The 26,515-nt window shown below is 47.4% G+C and overlaps 1 protein-coding gene across 2 annotated transcripts in view; it reads left to right on the top strand.

Annotated features, from left to right (window-relative positions):
- LOC140399096 (pappalysin-1-like) overlaps positions 1-26,515 on the top strand; it is a 457,633-nt gene that overhangs the window by 181,439 nt on the left and 249,679 nt on the right. For both annotated transcript variants that reach the window (XM_072488243.1, XM_072488242.1), the window contains exons 11-13: positions 1,411-1,524; positions 5,575-5,710; positions 9,323-9,536. In XM_072488243.1, the coding sequence (XP_072344344.1) occupies positions 1,411-1,524; positions 5,575-5,710; positions 9,323-9,536 (464 nt within the window). The remainder of the gene's footprint in view (positions 1-1,410; positions 1,525-5,574; positions 5,711-9,322; positions 9,537-26,515) is intronic.

The raw sequence follows: 26,515 nt of genomic DNA, 5'->3' as shown, positions 1-26,515 counted from the left end.
GAAAGAAGTGGTCCCACGGAACAAGCCTGCCTGCAGATCAGTGGGCCCTGATCGCGGGCCAGGCCACCGTGGGGGTCCCACCCCCCCCGTGGTCGGATCACCCTGCCCCCCCCCCCCCCCCCACCGCCCCCCCCCCCCCCCTGAGGACCGACCGCCCATACTCACCTGCCAGGTCCCACTGTGCGTGAGGTGAGTATTTGACGCCGGCGGGACTGGGCAAACATCCCGGAGAATCGCCGGGGGCCTGCTTTCAACGGCCCCCGACCGGCGTGGCAGGAATCCCACCGCCACTCAAAAAATGGCGCCGGAGAATATGGCAGCCGGCGTCGGGGCAGCGGGGCGAGATTCGCGCCTTCCCCCGGGGATTCACCGACCCGGCGAGGGGTCGGAGAATCCCGGCCTTTGGGTGGATTTTACCGACCATCCCGCTGTGTGTTTTTCAGCGGCCCGTCAGTGGGATCTACCGACCCCACTGTTGCCAACGTGATTTTCCGGTGATGGCACACCTCGTCACCGGAAAATCCGTGCGCTGGCAACGGGACTGGAATTTCCCACCTGAGTGAACAGCCGGTAAATCCCGCCTTTATTTTCACTTGTCTGTCAAATCCTGAAGATTTCTGGACAATCAGTTACACTCAGTGACAGTCGCTCTGTTAGATTATTGAACCAGACCTAAAAAGGAGCTGACATTTGATTAGTTTTGGATGTAGAAATACCTGCTAATCGATCTTTTGCGGTTTAGCAAAGTACAATGCTAATCTATTCGTGATCATCTGAAGCAATTTGGGATATTTTATGTAAAAGGTGCTGCATAAATAATTGAAGTCAATTTTAGCTCAGCCAGTCTTGCAGTCGGGGACATAATTTCCAGATATTTGAGCATCCTTGGCCCAGAATGCACGCATTTTATGATGTGCACCATAAAATATGGTTTACACAGCATGTGTAGAGGAAAGAAAAATTCCCTTGGAACCCACTCACACCCTCAGAAATGCCACAGGAAACTCCGAGATGATGTCACTGGCTCTGCAGGAATGCCAGTTGATAGTTTGTCACTGTTTTATCATTTACTTTTGCTTTCTCCATTGCCCCTGGTATTCCCATCACTCTGATGGAAGGAAAAGTCTGAGCCAGCATAATTTGGCACTGCACAGGTATTCTCTGCAATCCGTACTCGCTCGAGTTAAATGCACTCAGCGGGCGGGATTCTCCGGCATTGTCCGTGGCAGGACCCCGCTGCAAGCGGGCACGGTAAATCTGGCGTTCCAGCCAAAATTCCATTCGTTCTCAGCGGCACCCAGCTCCGAATGAGGAAGGGGAGATTTTAACCAGTATTTGTGCCTAGATTGGCAGGTGCATTCTTTACCATATCATTGGGATGTAAATTAACCCGAGTGTATTTCCCTTCAGGTGTGCAAGACCAGGGTCATCGACTTGTCGGATGGGGTGTCTCAGTACGCCTGGTTCCCATGCCTGGAAGCGTTTCACAACATTCCATACTTCAGAGCAAAATACTGGCTAAAGGTAGGTGGATTACATTGGGGAGGGCTCAAAATGAATCCTAAAACATTGCAAATGCATTGAATTCAAGCAAAACAAACCAATTTCAATCATTATATTTCTTCCTCTGCCACTCCTCAACACTCTCACCTTATATTTTGATGGTGCTGCCTCATACAGTGGGATAATTTCATCATTCGCACTATCTCAGGCCATTGACCATTCTTTGCATTTGAGCCCATATTTAACAGGCCATTTGACACAGTAAGAAGTCTTACAACACCAGGTTAACGTCCAACAGGTTTGTTTCGAATCACTGGCTTTCGGAGCGCAGCTCCTTCATCAAGTGAGTCATAAGACATCAAGGATATGTGACCACAAGGAGGATTAATGTGGAAACAGGCCTTTTCCTGAACCAGCAGCCGCACTTTCTGGCAATAGTCATTCTGGCCTTTATCATACTGATGTATGTGGGCAAGATGATTGCAAAAAGTACTTAATTGACACAACATAAATACAACCACAAGCGGGCACATGGGGCGACACTCTCTCTGGGACCCCCTCGAAATACTGACACACACTCACACTGGGACCTCCTAAAAATACTGACATACACTCACACTGGGACCTCCTAAAAATACTGGCATACACTCACACTGGAACCTCCTAAAAACATTGACACACTCACAATGGGACCCCCTAAAAATACTAACACAAACACATGGGATCCCCTGAAAATACTGACACAAACACACATGGATCCCTAAAAATACTGATGCACGCACACTCAGACCCCCTAAAATATTGACACACTCACACTCTGATCCTGAGGCTAAATGTTTACGACGGCGGCAACAGGACCTTAGGAGCAGCGTTCCTGCGCCGCACAGGGGGCCAGCACGGCACTTGGAGCGCTTCACGCAGCTCCAGCTGCCGATACCGGTGTCAGAACGGGCGCCACGGGTCTGCGCATGCGCGCTACGGCCGGCGCGAATTTGCGCATGCGCATGGGTTGCCTTCTCCGCGACCGGCCCCGAGGCAACATGGCGCAGGGGCCCGGCGCGGAGGAACATAGGCCCCCAACAGGAGAAGCCCGCCCACCAATCGGTAGGCCCTGATCGCGGGCCAGCCACCGTGAAGGCCCCCTCCGGGGTCGGATACCCCCCTCCCTCCCACCAGGCTGCCCCATGCAGGATGAATGCCGAGGTCCCGCCGGGTAGGACCACATGTGAACGACGGCAGCGGGACTCGGCCTATCTCGGCAGCCAACCGGCCCATTGCGTGCGGAGAATTGCTGGGAGGTGGGGGGCCGCGTCGAGTCAATGGCGCGATTCTCCGGTCACCAGAGAATCGGCAGACCAGCGTCGGAGCGGCGTCGCGTGAATCCCGCCCCGCCCCGGCGATTCTCCGACCGGCCCGGGGTCAGAGAATCCCAACCCGGGGACTCCCTAAAAATACTGACAGACACAGATCAAGACATTACATACACTGGCTTACCCACAAAAGCTCATTACAAATACTGACGTATTCTCAGGCGTACAGAATAAATCCTGTCAACTCTCCTAATGACCACTGTTCAGATTGATGCAGTCCTGGTGATGAGTTATGAATATCAACACACGCCCTGTGACATGCTGCAGTTAATGACACACTGAGTCAATGGACCTCTGAAAGTCAGCATCGGCTAGCCCAAAGGAAGCATCTGCATCATCACCATCACGACATAAGGGAAGAATGACCCTATGAACCCTGCGGTATTCTCGAAGACCAGTCACAGTTTACAAGCATGATTATAAAAATCTGTGATTTATTGCACCAATCGTCACAGCAATAGCTGGCAGCATTTCATAATAGGTGAAGGCAGCATACAAGAGCATTATTGTTCAATCAGTGACCCTTTTATAAGATGGGAAGCAGTAATCTGTCATTCGAGTAACATCAACTCGCATCACAATTTTTCACAAGTTCCGAAATATATTCTGCCATATTCTGCCATGGGCAGAACAGTAGCATTGTGGATAGCACAATTGCTTCACAGCTCCGGGGTCCCAGGTTCGATTCCAGCTTGGGTCACTGTCTGTGCGGAGTCTGCACATCCTCCACATGTCTGCGTGGGTTTCCTCCGGGTGCTCCGGTTTCCTCCCACAGCCCAAAGATGAGCAGGTTAGGTGGATTGGCCACGCTAAATTGCCCTTAGTGTCCAAAATTGCTCTTTAGTGTTGGGTAGGGTTACTGGGTTATGGGGATAGGGTGGAGGTGTTGACCTTGGGTAGGGTGCCCTTTCCATGAGCCGGTGCAGACTCGATGGGCCGAATGGCCTCCTTCTGCACTGTAAATTCTATGATAATCTATGATTTTAGGCAGACAGCAAAAAATGAAATAAACTGAGTTAATATTGCTTCTTGTGACATCTTTAGAACATCCCAATGTACTTTGCAGTCAATACATTACTTTTCTAAACGGCAATCAGCGCTATCATGCAAGCAAACATGGCAGCCAATGCATGCACGGCAAGGTACTACTGAGAGAACATGACCAAATAATGTATTTTTAGTATTGTTAGTTGAAGGAATATGGCTGGCAAGATGCTTTTTTCCAAATTTTAACTGTCCAATCTTGGTGTGATATCTCAGCCAAGAGATGGCCCATTTGACAAGTCAGCACTCCCTCAGCACAGTACTGACGTGCCTGCTTAAATTATTTGCTGAAGTCTGTAAGGGACATGCAGCTTATATCTTAGCTGAGCAGACAACTCACTAGTGTTTTACCTCCTGTTTTGACAATCAGTGCGTGAGAATGGATATCATGTCCAAATCCATCCCTCGACATTGTTCATCAATGGACAATTACATATAAATTGAGACACGTGTCCCTAAACAGATCAGGAGGTCTCAGGTTGGGGGGCTGGTGCATGCTGAGCTAATTGATCTCAGCCGGAATACTTCAATTGATCCCAACCTCCTCCTCTCACAATCCTAAGGAGTAAAGAAATTGATCAGGGGCTCTGCTCCTGATCGCTGACCAGCAATTTTTCTTGGTCAACGCACACTGTAGATAGACGTCAGACTTGACTGTGATGTTCTCGACACATGAGAGGCCTGGTAACATGCACCCTCCATGCTCAGACTCTTGGCTCAGGTACCAGAGCTGGAGATTGATGTACCCTCAGGAATGGAGGTGGGGAGATTGACAGAAGTATTAAAAAGAAACGTTAAGGTGCAAAAAAAAAATGTTAGGAGGAAAATTTATCTTAATGAAGATATTCAAAGTAATGATACTATGGTCTCACAGTTGTGTCTGAACGAAACGCATGAGCAAACTGATAAAATACAATATGTAATGTAAGAATAGAAAATTCTTGAAATGCTGGGTGAGATTCTCCAGCCTCTGGCGGAAGGCGACCTGGTGGCGGAATCTTTTGCAGTCAATGGCATTGCCCATTAAATCTACCCCACACCACCAGGAAGCACCCGGCGGGGGTGCGCCGTCGGCAGTACAGGAAGATCCCGCTACAGCCAGAAGATTGCGCCCACTCACCATGCCTGGCAGCGTCTTCAATGAAAGGTCGCAGACCTGAATGGTTAACTCTCTTCCTCTCCCGCCTCACGCCGTTGAGGACCCGGGTTCGAAACTGGCCCCAGGTCACTGTCCATGTGACGCTTGCACATTCTCCCCGTGTCTCTGTGGGTCTCACCCCCACAACCGAAAGATGTGCCAGGGTAGGTAGATTGGCCATACCAAATTGTCCCTTAATTGGAAAAGTAAAGAATTGGGTACTCTAAATTTACAAAAAAAACTCTTCCTCGCCCCACAGATGCTGCCGTACCTACTGAACATCTCCAGCATTTCCTGTCTTTATTTCAGATTTCCAACACTCACGGCGTGTTGTTCTTCTATATCATTTATTACTGTTACGTCAAATTAAGTCAAATGCTCTCTGAAAGTTGTTCTTTGAGCAGAGAACCATACCAAAGAAATCTTTTGACTGAATGTGTTTTTTTCCCCCAACTGCGTCTGCACCCAGCCCCCACTTCTGAACCAAATGTTAATCTTTATCTTTTTCTCCCTAATGAGGCCTACTTTGCTCAACCCATGGTGGCTGCTGCTGTCATTGTCCACCTGGCTACTGATGGAAGTAGTCTCATAGATCAAAGGCAAGAATCAATCGCAGTTCAGTTGGTTGACACAAAGGATCAGAATCACAACCTGGGTGAGTCTTTTTCTTTTTGCAACACAATGGATCATATTTAGAAAGGATGTAGTTATCTCCAAGCCTGAAGGAGGTTCAAACGGCTCAATTAGTGGAGTGGCCCGTGGACCGGGGATCAGTACCACGAGGATACACATCGGGAATAACCCAAACAAAGAGCAGCAAATGAAAAGAGTGAAAGGAAAACTAAGTGAGACAATCAAACAACAAACACACATCTCTGCTTCCTTCAAAAGATAATCTCACTTGTCTTTTAAAATGTGCAGACCTCTTTCTCCGTGAAAGCACTCATTCACAGTCAGTTCTTTTCCCTGCTTGCTTCGAGTTCTACTTATCGCCCTTTCTTCCTTTTGGGTTTTTATTTTATTTTGGTGCTCTTACATGTTCAAGAGCTCACTGAACTCCATCTGGCGCGAGGGCAGCACGGTGGCGCAAGTGGTTAGCACTGTTGCCTCACGGCGCCAATGTCCCAGGTTCGATCCCGGCTCTGGGTCACTGTCTGTGTGGAGTTTGCACATTCTCCCCATGTTTGCATGGGTTTCGCCCCCACAACCTAAAAGGTGTGCAAGGTAGGTGGATTGGCCACGCTAAATTGCCCCTTAATTGGAAAAAATGAATTGGGTACTCTAAATTTTTTTTTTTTTAAATCCACCTGGCACTGCACACTGGCCATTCACGGGATTGCCTGCTCTCCACTACTGTTGAACCAAGATCCCTTTGGCCTGATTATAATTTCAAGTACAGCTGGCAGTGTGAAAACTGTGCATTTGCTGCTTGCTGCACTTTTGACACACAATGCACCATTTTCCATGGTCAAGATTACATAGGAGCTTTTGTGCCGACGGAAGTTTTCATACTGCATTTATAGAAAAACCTACACTGTTACTCATCGAGTCGTAGGGCACGATTCAACGGGAATGAATCAGAGTCCTGTGTTGGGCCCGTTTAGTCGGGTGTTTTCCAGCACTGGCAGTGGCGAGAACGACCCTGTATTAAACGAGACTTGTCTTCATTTCTGGGCCCCAGCGGGGAACGACCCACTGAGATCGCACTTAGGAGCACTTTGTGCGCTAGAGCGTTCCAATCGCCAGTGCAGGAAGAAATCAAGGTGCCATTTTCCGATTTCTAGATCCCCCCCCCTCCCCACTGTGACCTTGGACCCTCCCAAATCCACAATTTACCAATTAGCAGCTTATCGGGTCCCCCTCCCGCACCCCATCCCATCGGGCACCCCTCCGGACAGGGTATCCCTGACACGAGGCGAGGCTGTTCGATCCCAGGCACTGTGTAAATCTGGTGTAGACCCATTTAAATGAGAATAACTACTCACTTGAATATGCAAATCTGGATCCCGACCTCAATGTGTGGGATCCAGATACTGACTCGGGAGGCAACGAGGCCGGTAACTCTGGTGAGTTGCCTCTCGTGAGATTTACTGGCCCCGTTGCACCCCAAGTCGGGCACGGCGAGGCTGATAAATCGCTCCCATAGAGTATAATACTACAAAAAGAGGCCCTTCAGCCCATCGGGTCTGTGCCGGCCATCAAGCATCTATCTATTTAAATCCCATTTTCCAGCACTTGGCCCGTAGCTTTGTGTGCTTTGGCGTTTCAAGTGCTCACCTAATTGTTTTTTAAATGTGGTGACGGTTCCCTTCCCTATCACCCTTTCAGGCAGCGAGTTCCTGATTCCCACCATCTGCTGGGTGAAAACGTTTTTTCTCAATTTCCCTCTAAACCTCTTGCTCCTACCCTCAAATTTATTTTCCCCTGGTTATTGACCCTTCTACTAAGGGGAAAGGTTCCTTCCTATCTATGTCCCTCATACCTTTGTGCACCTGGGGCAAATTCTGATGACTGAATATCATAGCAACTGCCATCTCTATATTCTCTGACCAGATCTGATAGTATAACTGTGCTTCCAGTTCAAGAACATAGTTACACACCAACTCTAACCTTGCGGCAAAGCAGTCCCTGCTCCACTGTGTTGTTAAATCAAGGAATTACCATCCGTGCCAAATCACAACATATTCGGCACAGCAGAACCAAACCTCCAGCGGTCTCAAATCTCACACCCAAAATTCAGAGCTCAAAGTCTTCAAAAATTTATAAGTACAAAGCAGTAGATGTACACCTTTCAATGTCCGAGGTGTCAGAATAGCACTCTGATTTCAAAAGCAGCGGTCACATCTGGAACTCTGCTCCAAAGGCCTGTTGAGCCTGGGGACCTATGGATATGATCAAACCTGAGACTGATAGATTTTTTTGTTGTTGGTTAAAGTTATTATGGAGCACAGAAGCAAGTCAAGGCAGTGGAGTTCAATTCAGATCAGCCATACTCTAACTGAATAGCAGAACATTGGGCTGAATGGCCCACTCCTACTCATTGGGGCGCCATTCTCCATTGTGAATCCAGCGTGGATGGCGAATTTGGCACTCAGCCCAATTTCCATGCATTGCAGCAGGAACAGAGAACCCCGCCGGCATGAAGGAACAGAAAATCAAAGTATGTTTGTATTCAGCGGCACAGCGGTTAGCATTGCTTTCTCACAGTGCCAGGGACCCAGGTTCGATTTCGACCTTGGGTAACTGTCTGTGTGGCGTTTGCACATTTTCCCGGTGTCTGCGTGGGTTTCCTCCGGTGCTCTGGTTTCCTCCCACAGTAGTAAGATGTGCAGGTTAGGTGGATTGGCCATGCTGAATTGCCCCTTAGGGTGGGGATGGGAGATTAGGCCCAGGTAGTGTGGTCGTTCAAAGGGTCAGTGCAGACTCGATGGGCCCAATGTTCTCCTTCTGTTCTGTAGTGTGAAGTTTAAATTGACACTCCAAAACCATGGCTAACTCAGCATCAATCCCCCCTCACTTGCGACTCAGAAACATGCCCTTAAACCCGTGTAAACCCAGTTGCTGCAGCAAACAGGACTGTAAAGTTCTCAACTTTTATATCTTCGTTGAGTGCAGATGATTCGGCATTTGTACTTGGAACAGCATCACGAGCAAGGAAAATAAACCTTCCTTCATTAGTCAGTCACGGTGAATGGGAGAGGTGACACATGTTTGGAAAGGCTGAGGTTTAATAGAATATCTGCTCGCTGTAAAACAAATTATTTAAAAAAAACTTTCAACTTTCTCCAATGTTTTCCATGCTCTAGCTCTGTGGTTTTGAAGCTTATCTGTGCAGGGAATCCCTTGCAAACATTGAGCCAATTGCAGGGACCATCTGTTCTAACTTCTGAATGCTACCCAAAGAAAAAGAGTGCTCCCACCGTGAAAGGGTTTTGCTTAATTAGTACACATCAAAAATAGTACACTGGTATGATGAACAACAAATTGATAGCAGATGGGTAGGTCTCAGATTATCTTGTGGAATATCCAGGTTGCATATTTCCCAATCACTGGTCAGGAGAAAATACAGGCTTTATTTTCATACACAAACTCACTGGAAAAACTGATAGAAATACTCCACCGCCTGAAATGGGTTAATAAATAATCATGTTCTCTTTGTTTTTAATGCTGTCTAAATGTATTTTTTTGATGAAAATTCGCAGCGGCAAAGATTGGAACGCCTTGCTGATTTTTAACGATCAATGTTTGTCTCCCGCCTTTTCTGCAGGAATGCATCTTTTGAACTGCAGGAACAACCCCCTCGTTATCCCTGTCATTCACGACCTCAGTCAGCCTTTCTACAGGACCTCGGCCATCCTAATTACCTTCCATTCACTGTACGTTGCCATCTCTGGGGTGGCCCTGCGCTCCTTCCACAACTTTGACCCCATTACAATTAGCAGCTGCCAAAGCAGTGAGATGTACAGCCCCACGGAGCAGAGGTGAGCCTTGATATCACCTTTCAACTTTTATTAATCGACGGTTCCCAGATAAAATAATGACGCTGACAGAGTCAACTGCTCATAAACTGTTTGTGGTCCTTCTTCAAAGCTAACACAAAGGAAAAAGCTTCATTGCTTTCACAAAATAAAACAGGCAACAAAGTTTACTGTGTGGGACAGAGGAATATAAACCAAAAAGGCTCTGGGTTCAGTTTGAAACCTATGCTGAGCTAGCTGACCTCAGTCAAGATCCAATTGATCTTAATGCTCCAAGTTGTACAATAGAATGGGGCAAATAAAATCTTGAGGTCTTGGGACCAGCTCCTGAAAGCTCTCCTGTGAGCCTTATTGGAAAAAATGCTTCAACCTGAGAACAAGGTGTGTTGTCCTCTGCAGCCAACCAACCAGTGAACACCTGCTGTTCGTTCAACCTCACACATGAAAAATGGCTTCTTGGGAGAGATCCCGGGTATCCATGGCACCAAACCTTCACACGCTTAGGTGACAGGAGGGGCGAAAACTGTCAGGGAGGAGGGGAAACAAATTGCTGAAAAGCAAATTCAAGTTCCACGTACGGAATATTCCAGAAAGAAATGCGAAATTTTCATCTTGATCTGGGAAAATATTTGGCCCGATTTGTCTATTAAATATCAGGTGATAAGGGAAACTTCAAATAGAATTAGCAGGTTATGTTCACCTCAGTGAAGTTAGTTAGACAGTCAACAAGAGCCGCAGAAAGGGCAGATTGTGTGGACTCCAGATTTATTGATAACACAGATGAGTGAACTGAAGGCATGAAAGCATTGGAATGTGAAAAGGTCACCTTTTATGAGCTGTGATCTGCTTCTATTTCCATCTCATTAGTTAGAGTGGTGTTCCCGTCTACGCTTGTAGTCATTAAGTGTAAAAAAAAATCCATAACCTTTGATTTCAGTTTGGCAGATATCACATGAAAATGGGCCTCTAAAGAGAATGAACGTCTTAAGGATTGCTGTTGAATGCAGTTTACAGTGTTCAGCTTTTGCAAATCACATCTTTTGTGCAAGAATTTGAATTTGAAAGAGAAGGAGCGTGCAGGAAAGTGCTGATTTACATAAACCCCATAATGTCAGCCAACTGCATTCAGTTAAACAGGAACTGTCCCTTACTGGGTTAGTGGGTAAAACTTCACACAGCACGGTGACATAATCGTTAGCACTGCTGCCTCACAGCGCCAGGAACCTGGGTTCAATTCCGCCTTTGGGTGACTGCAAGTGTGGAGTTTGCACGTTCTCCCCGTATCTGCGTGGGTTTTCTCCGGGTACTCTGGTTTCCACCCACAGTCCAAAGATGTGCAGGTTTAGGTAGATTGGCCATGCCAAATTGCCCCTTAGTGTCCAATGGTTAGGTGGGGTTATGGGGATAGGGCAGGGGAGTGGGCCAGGGTGATCTTTTGGAGGGTCGGTCCAGACTCAATGGGCTGAATGGCCTCCTTCTGCACTGTTCTATGATTCTATACTGACCTGTACGATCACAGGAACAGCTTGGTTTGGGTGTTAGAACTGACCATAGCGTTACTGGGTTAGAAACAGTTTTTTAAAAAATTAAGACAGATTTCAACCCCAGATCACTATCTCTATGTAGGTTACTCTGAGTCAAGCTCACTTGGTATGCCCTCATCAGTTTTTTTTCAAATAATCTTTATTGTCACAAGTAGGTCTACATTAACACTGCAATGAAGTTGCTGTGAAAATCCCCTAGTCGCCACATTCCAGCACCTGCTCGGGTACACTGAGGGAGAATTCAGAATGTCCAAATTACCTAACAAGCACGTCTTTCAGGACTTGTGGGAGGAAACCGGAGCACCCGGAGGAAACCCACGCAGACACGGGGAGAATGTGCAGTCTCCGCACAGACAGTGGCCAAGCTGGGAATCAAACCTCGGACCCTGGCGCTGTGAAGCAACGGTGCTAACCACTGTGCTACCGTGTCGCCCAAGGAAAGCCTCCTATCATTCATTGCTCACTGTCAAGACACACTTGTTAAGAATGGTACAAGCTGGTTCATGTTGAACAGATCATTGGGTGGAGGGGTTAGAAAGTATCTTGTCTTCATGCCCTGGTCGTCATGAGCGTGCGATAGGCTTGATGAACCACCTGGTCTTCCCTGCCCCTCATGTTTGTATGTAAATTCGAATGGCTGAGCACATTTAGGAGAGCAGTGGAGAAAAATGGATGCTCAAGGAACATAATACCCTGACCTTTGTCAATTGAAATGATGGGTTGACAACAGATATGAACGACGTTCTGAACATTGATCAATTCTGGAATTTCTGCTATGCTCAGGAATCCAGAGACCACAATGGGTCTTGTTTTCTGCAAGTAAAATCTGCTGATTAATCCAGGATTGGTCAATTCTGGATAAACAGACTTATTTTCCGTGTTCAGTTCCGACTTTAATGACTGGCAACAGTCAAATTCTTTATTCTCACAAAGGCCGATCTGCTGAATAATTAGCAGTCTGCCATGTCATAAGATAACAGCATGAATATTCAGTATGACAACATTCCTGCTAATTAGTCTTTTCTATTAAATTGCACAAGTCATATTTTACTCAATGCCCCTAGGACTAGGGAGGGGGAAATAATCAGCATGAGCTGGCACTCCCGATCACTTAAAATTGACTTCTGCTTGTGTGTCTGCATGCATATCACGTGTAGACATGATTGGGCCAGACTGCAGTTCCCCATGATTGAAAAGTCTGTTGACTGATGGTCCCTTTCTAAAGTCACAAACTAAGAATAGCAATTTGGCTGAGACACCAGAAAGTTTGACAAGAACAGTCGCATACAAACCAAGCATGAGGTAAACGTCAGCTTCGGGAGAGAAAGGAAGTTAAAAAGAGCAGGGACAGTTTCTTAAGGGTATGGGAGTCAATACTGAAATGACCTTTGAATGAGGCAGCTACTAATGAGCGTATATTAATGTAAGTCTCCCAGTACAATGCTGTTGAGTGACAGAGTTCGTTGAGATCAATAAATAATGAGTAAGGTAACTGATACTACTGTAGGTGAAATTGTAAAGCTACCACAATGGAAATCCAACCAGGCTTCAGTCCCCAGAGGGTTGATTTATATTTGGCTCACATAGCACTTTTTCGTAAATGTGCAAAGAAATAATCAGATAAATTTCTATTTTCTTCTAAAGCATGTCTGGCGATTAATATTTGCAAGATTGTGCTTAACTCCAGAATAAAACTGGTAAATAGCTCGGTTAAGATGCCACGTATTTTACCTCACTGAACATTCAAAGGTTAACACTGCAACTTTAATTTCCATGCTAAAGATGTGGAGTCCAGAAATGCAGTAATAGCTGAAGTGTTCTCATCCAACCTCTGTCATGGTCCCCAGTTTTTCAAGCCTTTAAGATCTCAACGCTCTTCCAATTTAGCACCAGGCGCATCCTCGATTTTCATCGATCCTGCATTGTGACTGTGCCTTCAGCTGCTGGGCCCAAGCCTGGATTCCACTTCCCCACAATTCTCTCTCCTCCAGACATCCCCTAAAGCCTACCTTTTTGACAACGTTTTAGGTGACCTGTCTTGATATCTCCTGTTTCTGCTTGGTGCCATTTGACCGATGATATTTCCAAAGCACCCTTATAATAATCTTTATTGTCACAAGTAGGCTTACATTAACACTGCAGTGAAGTTACTGTGAAAATCCCCTAGTCACCACACTACGGCGTCTGTTCAGGTACACAGAGGGAGAATTCAGAATGTTCAAATTACCTAACAGCACGTCTTTCGGGACTTGTGGGAGGAAACCCGGAGCACCCGGGGGAAACCCACGCAGACACAGGGAGAACGTGCAGACTCCACACAGACAATGACTCAAGCCAGGATTCAGGATTCGATCCTGGGATCCTGGCGCTGTGAAGCAACTGTGCTAACCACTGTGTTACCGAGCCACCCTTGGACATTTTGCGACACTGGAGGTGCTATATGAATGCAAATTGTTGTTGAATGCACTGTCTGGAATCCAATCCTGACTTTTCCACAACTGCATCCCTTCATAGATTTTGGTGTGATTATCTTGCTCTTCAGCCGACGGGATCTTCCAGTCCCGCCGATGGTGCACCCCGCCGATGGTTTCCTGCCAGCGTGGGGAGGATTTAATGGGCAATCCCTTTGATAGCAGCAGAACAAGAAGTATCTGCCGCCGGCCAACGGCGGGGCTGTCTCCCGCCGCCAAGAAACAAGCCGCGGGAAGGCCAGAGAATCTTGACCTCTATTTAAGGGGTAAGGGCCATCATCAATCTTAAAAGTTTTACTTATTATTCTCCCAAGGCCACTGATAGAAATTCCTTCTCGAATATTGCAGTCCTTTCCCACCGTGTCCTTTCCAAGGCCACCATTTCCCCACCACTGATGCCTTTCTATCTTTGTGTCTGGCAGTGTAACTTGCTCACTCAGACGCAACAGCCTTTAATTGTGCGTTTAATATAAAAATAAACTCCTGTGGTACTTCACAGAGCTGCAATCATACTGGACACTCGGACAGAAAAATATATTCGGGTGGCGGGGTGGATGGATAATCGAAAGCTTGGTCAAAGAGGTGGATTTTATAGTGGTCTCAAAGGAACAGTGGCTCAGTGGTTAGCACTGCTGCCTACGGCGCTGAGGACCCGGGTTCGATCCCGGCCCCAGATCACTGTCTGTGTGGAGTTTGTACATTCTCCCCATGTCTGTCTGCGTGGGTCTCGCCCCCCCCCCCCCCCCCCACAACCCAAAGATGTGCAGTGTAGGTGGATTGGCCTTGCTAAATTGCCCCTTAATTGGAAAGAAAATGATTGGATACTCTAAATTTATTTTTTTAAATGGTTGCAAAGGAAGAAAGAGAGATGGAAAGATGGAGGGCATTTCGAGAGAGATTCCAGTGTGTGGGGCAAAGTGGCTCAAGGTTCATCTGCCAGTTGTGTGGCAAAGGTAGGGGTGTTGTACAAGGTCAGGGTTGGAGGAATGGAGCATTTGGAGGTTGGTTTGGGGGAGGTTATAGGGATAGGAAGAGGAAAAAAATTGTAAATCAGTGGCATTAGGTTACAGTAGTCAATAGGTCAGAAAAGGGAATAGAAGAGGAACGGATGCAAGTATCAGGCAAACTAAATTCTCATGTTACTTTGACATGGTAGGACGTGTGTCCAAAACCTGCAGATGAAGTGGAAAAAGTTAACCTGGGCTGCTCATACCAGCCAACTGATTAATTCCTACATATTTAGCATGAAGAAAGGCTTGACAAGATAGAAAGGATGGTAAACAAATTATTACATTCGCTGCAAAGAAGTTCTAACCATCTCTACAAAAGTGAATAAGTATGTTTGTGATACTTTGTACACTATTGTCTAGTCGAGGCATAGGAAAGCTGACTGTACTGTGAGTCAGCAAAGATAAACATGTATGCATCATTTGGGTGATATAAATGAAACATGCAAGAATGTTAGTTGTAGTAATATGAAAATGTAGCTGAGCTGTGCCTCCCACAATGGTTTTGCTCTGGAAGCACTGAGTAGTTGAACCATGCGGAGAAGGAAAATATCAAGAATCCATCCTGCTCTTTGCAAGTGAGTTGGTCTCAGTAAGGCAAGCAGTAGGGAGTGGCGGGGGTGGCGAGGAGGATTACAGGGGGCAGTTTTTGGCAGGCCCTGTCCACGCGCAGAAGGCTCCATGTTGTATGGCCATGCACATTTGCGGCCACAGCCCGGCCATTCTGCGTATCGGCAAGTAAAGCCGTGGGCTTTATGTGTCGCAGCTGCTAGCCCCTCTCCAGGCGGAGCACCGGTGCGTAGGCGGCGGCGACTTTTTGGTCGTAAGACCAGACGGATCCTGTGGACATAGCCGCAGAATCCAGCCCAGAGACTCTGGACCTTGGAACAATTGATGTCAAACCTTGTAGTCCTCTCTCTGTCTCAAAACGGCATCTTACTTCGTTACCTGCTATTATGGTGCATTTTGTTGTAATATCTTCAGTTAGCACTGGAGGAAATGTAGACAATTTGGTATAGAAGCTGTGCTTTTGTTTCTGAGGGGAACCTAATGTAGTGCTTTGTGATTTTTTTTCCCCCCTCCTAAAAGCAGTAAATTGATTCACACTATTAAGGTGCAGACCACTGTGAGAGGTTGAAGCCTTTTCTTTAACTCACAATTATTTTCTCCAGGATTGCCAATTGTGACAGCAGAAATACCTCACTAAAATGGGTCCTTTACACCATTACAATTGCGCTGGGACTGATTGAAGGCTCAGCCTTTACCACTTTGTATTGCTCAGCAGGAAAGCCTAAGCTTCAATCAGGGAGGTGTGAGTTGGCTTCCTCAAGGTCTTAGCGTCTGTTTATTCAAACATATTGGAGCCAATTTAGCATGTTGCAGTGGCAAATATTTTCCGGTTTCAACAGATGCAGCATGCTGGTGCTCAACTTGAACTGCGCATCTTTGCAGCACACTCAGGTGTACTGCATTTCACTGTTGTCCTTTAGCGAAGGAAAACCTACTGTACATACCTGATTTGGCCCAAATGTAACTCCAGTGCCTCACTAATGTAGTTGTCTCTAAAATATCCTCTGAAGTGGCCTCGAATCCATTCAGTTATACCAAGCTGCTAAATAATGGTTCAAGAAAAAGAGCCACCACCACTTCCTCACCAGCGTGGTAGCATAGTGGTTAGCACTGCTGCCTTACAGCACCAGGGACCCGGGTTCAATTCGGTCTTGGGTGACTGTGTGGAGTTTGCACTTTCTCCCCTCGTCTGTGTGAGATTCCTCTGGGTGCTCCGGTTTCTTCCCACTGTCCAAACATGTGCAGGTGAGGAGGATTGGCCGTGCTAAATTGCCCCTTAGTGTCCAAAGATGTGCAGGATTGGTGTGGTTGCAGGGGAGTGGGCCTAGGTAGGGTGTTATTTCAGGGGGTCGGTGCATGTTCAATGGGTCGAATGGTCCCCTTCTGCACTGCAGGGATATAATTGCCAATACTGTCAGTCATGCCTATGTCCTGAGAATGAATTGTTTTCCATTCCTTGTTTGACTATTTGCATCCATCAGAGACTACTTCATGTTGTGCAAGACACATATAGGAGAACAAAAATCATAAGTCCCAAAGCATTATTTGCCTTCGACAGGTGCCATTGACAGTCTATGCAGTTATCTCCTATAGTGGCACACTTCAGATACAATCCCACAGACTTATGGGGCGTCATTCTCCGACCCCCCGCCGGGTCGGAGAATGGCTGTTGGCCGCCGTGAATCCCGCCCCCACCCCCGCCGAAGTCTCCGGTACCGGAGATTGGGCGGGGGCGGGAATCGGGCCGCGCCGGTTGGCGGGACCCCCCGCTCAATTCTCCGGCCCGGATGGGCCGAAGTCCCGCCCAGAAATTGCCTGTCCCGCAGGCGTAAATCAAAGCTGGTATTTACCGGCGGGACCAGGCGGCATGGGCGGGCTCCGGGGTCCTGGGGGGGGGGGCGCGGGGCGATCTGACCCCGGGGGGTGCCCCCACGGTGGCCTGGCCCGCGATCGGGGCCCACTGATCCGCGGGCGGGCCTGTGCCGTGGGGGCACTCTTTCTCTTCCGCCTCGGCCATTGCCTCCACCATGGCGGAGGCGGAAGAGACTCTCCCCACTGCGCATGCGCGGGAAACTGTCGGCGGCCGCTGACGCTCCCGCGCATGCGCCGCATTTCCACGCCAGCTGGCGGGGCACCAAACGCCATTTCCGCCAGCTGGCGGGGCAACAAACACCATTTCCGCCAGCTGGCGGGGCGGAAATCCCTCCGGCGCCGGCCTAGCCCCTCAATGTTGGGGCTCGGCCCCCAAAGATGCGGAGCATTCCGCACCTTTGGGCCGGCGCGATGCCCGTCTGATTGGCGCCGTTTTTGGCGCCAGTCGGCGGACATCGCGCCGTTGGGGGAGAATTTCGCCCATTAGCTTTGCTTGCCAAGATATTTGAGGATTTTGTGTCATCTGATCAAACGCCTCCTCCTGTGGCCTACTAAACACAGTAGTACAGATTTTGTCTTTGTGTGATAGTGTAAAATGGGTTTTATGGAATTGGTATCCTTTTTCACCTTTTCCTTTCTATGGGTAAATAAGATCCACGCTACTGAGCACCTTTATTGAATTAGCATGTTTCGCTATGGATAGGACTGACTCAGCATCAAGCTCACAAAGTTAATGGTCCAGATCCTCCGGTCTCCGGATCATCGGAAAGCAAGTGTATGGCCTGAGATGTGTGTTGACAATCTGTGGAAGTCCGACGCGCTGACCTCTGTAGCAATTGCCTGGGAAGTGAGGACGTCTGATGGATAATTCCTCTGCTGCCCAGGACCTTCACATTTGTCTCCAACTATGACTTCGAGTTGGAGACTTCAGGCAGCTCTGTGGGACTTGCTTAGATAGTTACCCAGGAATTGGTAGACAGAAAAGTCCTTGTCTAACACCTGGGTAGCTACAGAACTGACCTAAAAATCACTCACATTGACACTCCCCTAGACCAATAGCTACTTCACCCGACCACCCAACTACCCCACAGCCTGACCACCCCCGTCCACCACCTTTGACTGTCCCAACCAGACCTGACTATCTCCGAACCCAGCGGTCACCTCAACCAACCATTGCCCGATGCACTTGCCCCCTACCCACCAGCCACCCTACCCACCTTCCATCCTACATGCACCTCCCCTCTCAGCCACCCTACCCACCTGATACACCTTACACACCTACCACCTTACCTGCCTGCCACCCTACTCACCCATCCATTCATCCACTCACCCATTTGCTAACATTCTTCCTTTCACCCATTCACACTGGACATTTTAAATTACCATGTGGCAGTCAGTGCCATAATAAAGGGATACGTCCTGTCTTCCCCTGACTCTACTCCACTGTGATGGAATTCCCTGAGGGATGCTGAGCTCCACCTTTCTATTAAAGCTATGCTCAGAGGACCTGACCATGAATGCGGAGCGACTTTGGGGCAGGGAAAAATTTGAGTGAACCGGTGATCTGATGTTGAGAGCCGCTCCATGTAAGATCTAGATCCTTATCTTTTTCACATGAAGGGAAGTTATTGACCTCTAACGTGCAATGCTCTTTGTTGCCAGCAGCAATTCATAATAATGGCAGCTGAAATCAGCAAGAAACTGACTCAGCTTAACATTACATCCCCGAGGTAGCAGTGATCATAACGTGATTGAATTTTACATTCAATTCAAGGGCGAGAAGAATGGGAATAAGACCAGCATTTTTAACTTAAATGTAGGAAATTATAGTCTGAAGTCAAAGCTGGTTAATGTGAACTAGGAAATTAGGTTAAGGGATAGGTCAGTGGCGATGCAGAGCAGACATTTATGGAGCTATTTCATAACACTCACTAAAGATACATTCCAGTGAGAAAGAAAGACTCCAGGCGAAGGATGTACCATGCGGAGCTAACTAGGGAAGTGTTTTTAAAAAAAATAATTTTTATTAAAGTTTTCACAGAATATCAACAACAAAATGTAAAAGGAACCCAATAGAATTAAATACAAAACAAAACAAAACAACCCCGTGCCCCCCTCCCCCCATACATAAATAATAAATTAACACCCGCCGAAACACATAGCAAACATAGCAAATATATACACCCCCTCAGATCCCCCAGTATAGACAAATAAAAATAAAATAGAACCCACATCCCCCCCTCCCCTTTCCCCCCCCTCCCCTCCCCCCCTCTCCCCCCCCCCCCCCCCCCCCCCCGGGTTGCTGCTGCTGCTGACCATTGTCCACCATTCTGCCAGGAAGTCTAAGAACGGTTGCCACCGCCTGAAAAACCCTTGCACCGATCCCCTTAAGGCAAATTTCACCCTCTCCAATTTACTGAACCCCGCCATATCATTGATACAGGATTCAACGCTTGGGGGCCTCGCATCCTTCCACTGAAGAAGAATCCTTCGCCGGGCTACCAGGGACGCAAAGGCCAGAATACCGGCCTCTTTCGCCTCCTGCACTCCCGGCTCCCCTGCAATTCCAAATATTGCGAGCCCCCAACCCAGTTTGACCCTGGATCCTACCACCCTCGACACCGTCCTCGCTACGCCCTTCCAAAATTCCTCCAGCGCTGGGCATGCCCAGGACATATGGGTGTGGTTTGCTGGGCTCCCTGAGCACCAAACACACCTGTCCTCACCCCCAAAAAACTGGCTCATCCTTGTCCCGGTCATGTGTGCCCTGTGCAGCACCTTAAACTGTATGAGGCTGAGCCTCGTGCACGAAGAGGAAGAGTTCACCCTCCCAAGGGCATCTGCCCACGTCCCCTCCTCGATCTCCTCCCCCAACTCCTCCTCCCACTTACCTTTCAGCTCCTCCACCGAGGCCTCCTCCTCTTCCTGCATCACCTGGATGTTGCCGAGATCTTCCCCCTCCAGCCCACACCCCCGAGAGCACCCTGTCCGGTACCGTGTGTGGCGGCAGCAGCGGGAATTCCACCACTTGCCGCCTGGCAAACACCCTTACCTGTAGATACCTGGGGGGGAGCCCGTAATTCTCCTCCAGCTCACCCAGGCTCGCGAACTTCCCATCCACGAACAGGTCCTCTAACCTTCTTATCCCTGCCCTGTGCCACCCCGAAAACCCTCCATCTATTCTCCCTGGGACAAACCGGTGGTTCCCCTGTATCGGGGTCCACACCGAGGCCTAACTAGGGAAGTTAAAGGTAGTATCAAGTTGAAAGAAAAAGCAAACAATTCTGTGAAGATTCATGGTAGGATAAAAGATTGGACAGAATATAAAAAGCAGCAAAGAATCGCTAGAAAAATGATGCGTGAGAAATTAGAGTTTGAGCGAAAGCTAGTTAGAAATACAAAACAGATAGTAAGAGTTTCTACAAGTTTTAAAAAAGGAAGAGTGCAAGTAAAGTGAACTTTGGTCCTCTACAGAGTGAGTCTGGGGAATGAATAATGGGAATAAGGAAATGGCGGATGAATTGAACCGATATTTTGCATCTGTCTTCATTGTAGAGGAAACAAATAACATCCCAGAAATAAGTCCGCATCAGGAGGTGAAAGGGAGGGAGGAACTTAAAACAATTACAGTCACCAGGAAAATGGTAGTGAGAAAATGATCAGAACTAAAAGCTGACAGGTCCCCAGGTCCCTAGGTTTTTAGGAGAAATAGCTGCTGAGATAGTGGATGCATTGATTTTAATTTTTCAAAATTCCCTAGATTTCGGAAAGATCCCATCAGAATGTAACTCCACTATTCAAGATAGGCGGGAACAGAAAGCGGGAAACTACAGGTCAGTTCGCTCAGCACCTGTCTTCGGAAATGCTGGAATCTACTATTAAGGTTGTGGCAAGGCACTTGGAAAACCTCAATGCAAGCAGGCGGAGTCAATGGGGTGAATTCTCCACCATCCCAGCCGAGTGTTGTTTGGCAGCGAGCTTCTCTGGCAGCAGGATTCTCCGTTCAGCCTGCTGGCCAATGGGCTTTCCCATTGTAGCCAATCCACACCGCCGGGAAAGCTGTGGTTGGGTGTGTGCTGCCTGCGGAAGGGAGAATCCTGCCAGCGGAGAATTCAGCACATGTTTTGCGAAGGGGAAATCGTGTTTCAATAATTTATTTGAGCTTTTTGAGAAGTAACCAGCAATAGATAAAAGGGAACCTCCAGATGTAGCGTATTTGGATTTCCAAAAGGCATCTGATAAGGTGCCATGTCAAAGTTTACTACACAAGTAGCTCACTGCATGACATTGAAGTCACCATAGTCCTTGAGGACCATAGGTTGCTCTCTCCGCTTTTTTGAGAGAGAACTGACTGGTTGTGAGGGTCACCACACCTCAGGCGAAGGGTGGGGTTGAGAGGTGGTGGCCATCATTTAAAAAATAAATACATTTAGAGTACCCAATTATTTCTTTTCCAATTAAGGGGCAATTTAGCGTGGTCAATCCACCTAACCTTCACATCTTTGGGTTGTGGGGGTGAAACCCACGCAGGCATGGGGAGAATGTGCAAACTCCACACGGACAGTGACCCAGGGCCGGGATTCAAAACCGGGTCCTCAGTGCCGTAGTCCCAGTGCTAACCACTGCGCCATCTGCCACCCCGAGATGGGGCCACCATGAAGAAACTTAGCCAGTACGGGAATTCAAACCACACTGTTGGCATCACTTCGCATTACGAACTAGCCACAAAGCTAACTCTGAGCTAACTGAACCTCATAGTTTATGATGTAACGGTAACCTTTTAGCATGGATAGAGGATTGGTTATCTAACAGAAACAGATAAATGGATAATTTTTGTGTTGGCAAGTGGGAAGCATGGTGGCGCAGTGGTTAACACTGTACTCCCACTGGCAGCACATCCTCCCTCCTCGGGTTTCCCAGCGGCGTGGGGTGGCTTCATCGGGAACTCCCATTGACAAAGAGGGGGACAGAGAATCCCGCCACCAGCGAGTGGTGTGCCGCCTCCTGCCACCAGGATGGGAGATCGCAAAAAGAAAGACTATTCCCGATGGTGGGGGAGTCCAGAACTAGGGGTCATAGTTTGAGGATAAGGGGTAAACCTTTTAGGACTGGGGTGAGGAGAAATTTCTTCACTCAGAGAGTGGTGAATCTTGAGGAATTCACTACCAGTGAAAGAAATTGAGGCTAAAACATTGTGTAATTTCAAGAAGGAGTTTTCTATAGCTCTTGGGGCTAAAGTGATCAAGGAATTTGGGGGGAAGGTGGTATCAGGGTATTGAACTCAATGATCATCCGTGATCATAATGAATGGCGGAGCAGGCCCGAAGGGCCAAATGGCCTATGTAAGCTGCATAGGGGCTGGTTTAGCACAGGGCTAAATCGCTGGCTTTGAAAGCAGACCCAGGCAGGCCAGCAGCACGATTCAATTCCCGTACCAGCCTCCCCAAACAGGCGCCGGAATGTGGTGACGGGTGGCTTTTCACAGTAACTTCATTTGAAGCCTACTTGTGGCAATAAGCGATTTTCATTTCATTTCATTTCGCACTGCTCAAGTTCTCCTTCTCACTGAGCTAGTCACTGCTGGTTTACATCCAGCCTGGAGCACCGAATGTTTGATGCTAGACTGCACCTCAAGGATATGATAAAAATGTGACCAAACTCTGATAAGCTTATCCACAGGATCCCAAATAATCCAATACACCGGCGTGGAGATAAATCAGTCCTTTAAAAGAAAATGGATGAACCACTGGGTGAGATCTGTCGACCAACCCACTTGGTTGATACCCACGTGTTTTCGGTGGCGGAGTCGGCCTGCCAGCGGGAATTTCTGGTCCTACCGTTGTCAACGTGATTTCCTGTTGACTGTACCCCTCATCACTGGTAAATCTGTGCCTCATGGGTGGGACCGGAATATCCTGCTGGAGTGAACAGCCGGTAAATTCTGCCCAACATATATATATTGCAGTTTTTAATTCTGAGTGTGTGCTAATGTTTTTATTCTAAGATCGCTCTCAGCAGTGAGGAGTCGTCACCCTGAGAAACAAAATATTGTTCTCTTCCTTTGAGTCAAAGGATGCTTTTCTTATTCCTGATGTGGAGATGCCGACGTTGGACTGGGGTGGGCACAGTAAGAAGTCTTACAACACCAGGTTAAAGTCCAACAGGTTTGTTTTGAATCACTAGCTTTCGGAGCACTGCTCCTTCCTCAGGTGAATGAAGAGGTGGGTTCCAGAAACATATATATCTTGACAAAGTCAAAGATGCAATAAGATACTTTGAATGCAAATCTTTGCAGGTAATTAAGCCTACAGGACAAGACGGAGCAACTGGAGAGAGGGATAATCACAGGTTAAAGAGGTGTGAATTGTCTCAAGCCAGGACAATTGGATGATTTTGCAAGCCCAGGCCAGATGGTGGGGGGTGAATATAATGCGACATGAATCCAAGGTCCCGGTTGAGGCCGCACTCTTGTGTGCGGAACTTGGCTATAAGTTTCTGCTCGGCCATTCTGCGTTGCCACGCATCCTGAAGGCCACCTTGGAGAACGCTTACTAGAAGATCAGAGGCTGAATGCCCTTGACTGCTGACGTGTTCCCCGACTGGAAGGGAACATTACTGCCTGGCGATTGTCACGCAATGTCCGTTCATCCGTTGTCGCAGCGTCTGCATGGTCTCGCCAATGTACCACACTTCGGGACATCCTTTCCTGCAGCGTATGAGGTAGACAATGTTGGCCGAGTCGCACATGTATGTACCACGTACCTGGTGGATGGTGTTCTCACGCGTAATGGTGGTACCTATGTCGATGATCTGGCACGTCTTGCAGAGATTGCCAGGAAGGATTGTGTAGTGTCGTGGTCGCTGTTCAAAGTATTGTATTGCATCTTTGACTTTGTCTCTATATATGTTTCTGGAACCCACCTCTTCATTCACCTGAGGAAGGAGCAGTCCTCCGAAAGCTAGTGATTCGAAACAAACCTGTTGGACTTTAACCTGGTGTTGTAAGACTTCTTACTATTCTTATTCCTGAGAGGAATTGTGAGCTTTCTCACTCCAAAGCTACTCCCAGTCATTGGGACTGTTTCCATTGGGGGGATAATTCTAAATAATGGTGGACTTGTCACATTTTGCAATGACTCAGAGTGGCAATAATAATTTGAATTTATTTAACACTTGTATTTATCACTTGGGTAGTACAATGGCACAGTGATTAGCTCTGCTGCCTCACAGCGGCAGGAACCTGAGTTCGATTCTGGCGTTGGGTGACTATCTGTGAGGAGTTTGCACATTCTCCCCGTGTCTGTGTGGGTTTCCCCCGGGTGCTCCGGTTTCCACCCACAGTCCAAAGGTGCGCAGGTTAGATGGATTGTCCGAGCTAAAATTGCCCCTTCGTGTTCAGGTTAGGTGTGGTTATTGTGATAGGGTAGGGTAGTAGGCATGGGTGGAATTCTTTTTCAGAAGGTCAGTGCAAATTCGATGGACCGAATGGCCTCCTGCTGCACGGTAGTGATTCTACGATGTAAGATAGTAAAACATTCCAAAGTGCTCCGGCTGGCATAAAAAAAAAGGAGACTAATTTCTCCAGCAAAAAAAGTGAGAGCCTGTCTTTTGTTGAAAAGCCTATAATGGTGTTGCTCAATCTTGATAATCTCGAACTTTAAAGGAACAAATGCACCATTTTCCGCTGAGGTGGGATGAGGGGGAACAAAAAGCTCTGACAAACTATGTACCTGTACAAGCGGAAGCAGTTCAATTTAAAACCAAGCCAACAAGGCCGCAGGATTCACTCTGGCATAAATACTCAAGCTACAATTTCCTGATAAGCTTGTGATCATTTAAGTCTCAACTTCCTGATGGTCTTAAATGAAAATAACCAGCTTAAATTTCTCGGTAGTCTTAAGTGATCTAAAAAAAAAACAATAATTTGTGACAGCAAAACCCATCCGGTGACAGGGTGACCTAATTGAAGGCAGTGTTGTTGCACAATGTACCGTAAGTAGGGTGAGGTATTGAAAAGGATTTCACCACATTGGAAACACCTCTGATGTGGCAATGACCACAAAGCCACCTGGTCCCAATGACACATTTGATTTTGGTTTTGACAGGGATAGTCTCACGCCTCATGTCGACACGCATTAGCAATGATCTGAACAAAGTGGCGTGTGTGAAAATAAGTTACGTACAATTATTTCAAAGTATGTGGGTAGCTATACCACTGGTTTTACACAATTGCTTAATTGCCAACCACCTGTTGTGATCGGTCTAACAAGCCAAGGGTGGTATTTGTCTCTTCAGTCACACAGTACAAAATTTTAAAACAATATCCCGTTGGCTTTGGCATCTCAATGATAAATTGAGTGGTTTTCTTGTTTGTTAACAGAGCAGAATTAAATGCTGTGTGGCGGATTAACAGGTGGTGGGTTTTACTCCTGCCAACCCATATCTGGGAGGGCAATAGCCTCAGTAGCACCATTGGGTAAGGTACTGAGAAGTGGGCAGGCACTTGTCAGATCGGACAGTCGGTAAAGTGCTCTACAGCTCCTCCTTGAGGCCCAGCTTAACAACTGACTGGGCAATGGCTTGGGAGTAACCATTTTTTTTCCTTCAGACAATTCCCTTCTCTCTCTACCTGCTGTGTAGAGAGAGAGAGAGAGCATAAAATAATGCAAGCTGATCAAAAAAAATACTTAAGTACAAGAATGAGGAATGATTTCCTTCTCTGTTGAAGTTCTCTGTTGAACACACTGTTCTGTACAATCCTAAAGGGTCCGTCATTGCATCCTTAAAGTCTGAGCCGAGACTAAAAGCGTGGGCAGGCTGTTTGACCATGGTAGGCAGCAAGTGACAAAATTAAGCCAGTCCACACGTCCACTTATCCCAGCAGGGTTCACTGGATGATGATTAGGAGCAGGAATCCCATCAAGAGTCCATATCCTGATGGGTTGAGCCAAGTGCAACATGCAAGGCACTGATACAAGCGAAAACAGGACAGACATGGGTTGACATAAATACATCTCAGTGTAATACTGTGGATCGCAGTTATCTGCCACTCTGACCAATCTGCAAAGACAAGAATCAGGAGGCAGCACTGTTTGAATCCTAATTTTCATTTTTGCCTTTAATCAGCTGCTTGTTTTATGAAACACAGTAAGAAGTCTTACAACACCAGGTTAAAGTCCAAAAGGTTTGTTTCGATGTCACTAGCTTTCGGAGCGCTGCTCCTTCCTCAGGTGAATGATTCACCTGAGGAAGGAGCAGCGCTCCGAAAGCTAGTGACATCGAAACAAACCTGTTGGACTTTAACCTGGTGTTGTAAGACTTCTTACTGTGCTCACCCCAGTCCAACGCCGGCATCTCCACATCATGTTTTATGAAAAGTAGTTGTTTCTGCACTTAATGTTAAAAAAATACTCAGATATTTAGGAAAAACAAGTTGGGTCTCAAAACACTGCCAGGTCCCTTAGCCAAGGAACTTCCTATTTGGCAGTGCTTATGTTATTGTAATCTACCGTGTCTGG

The sequence above is a fragment of the Scyliorhinus torazame genome, chromosome 22 (genome assembly GCF_047496885.1).
Source record: "Scyliorhinus torazame isolate Kashiwa2021f chromosome 22, sScyTor2.1, whole genome shotgun sequence".
In the NCBI taxonomy this organism is placed as follows: Eukaryota; Metazoa; Chordata; class Chondrichthyes; order Carcharhiniformes; family Scyliorhinidae; genus Scyliorhinus; species Scyliorhinus torazame.
Note: the sequence above shows the minus strand (reverse complement) of the source record. Positions and strands in the feature narration are given on the sequence as shown.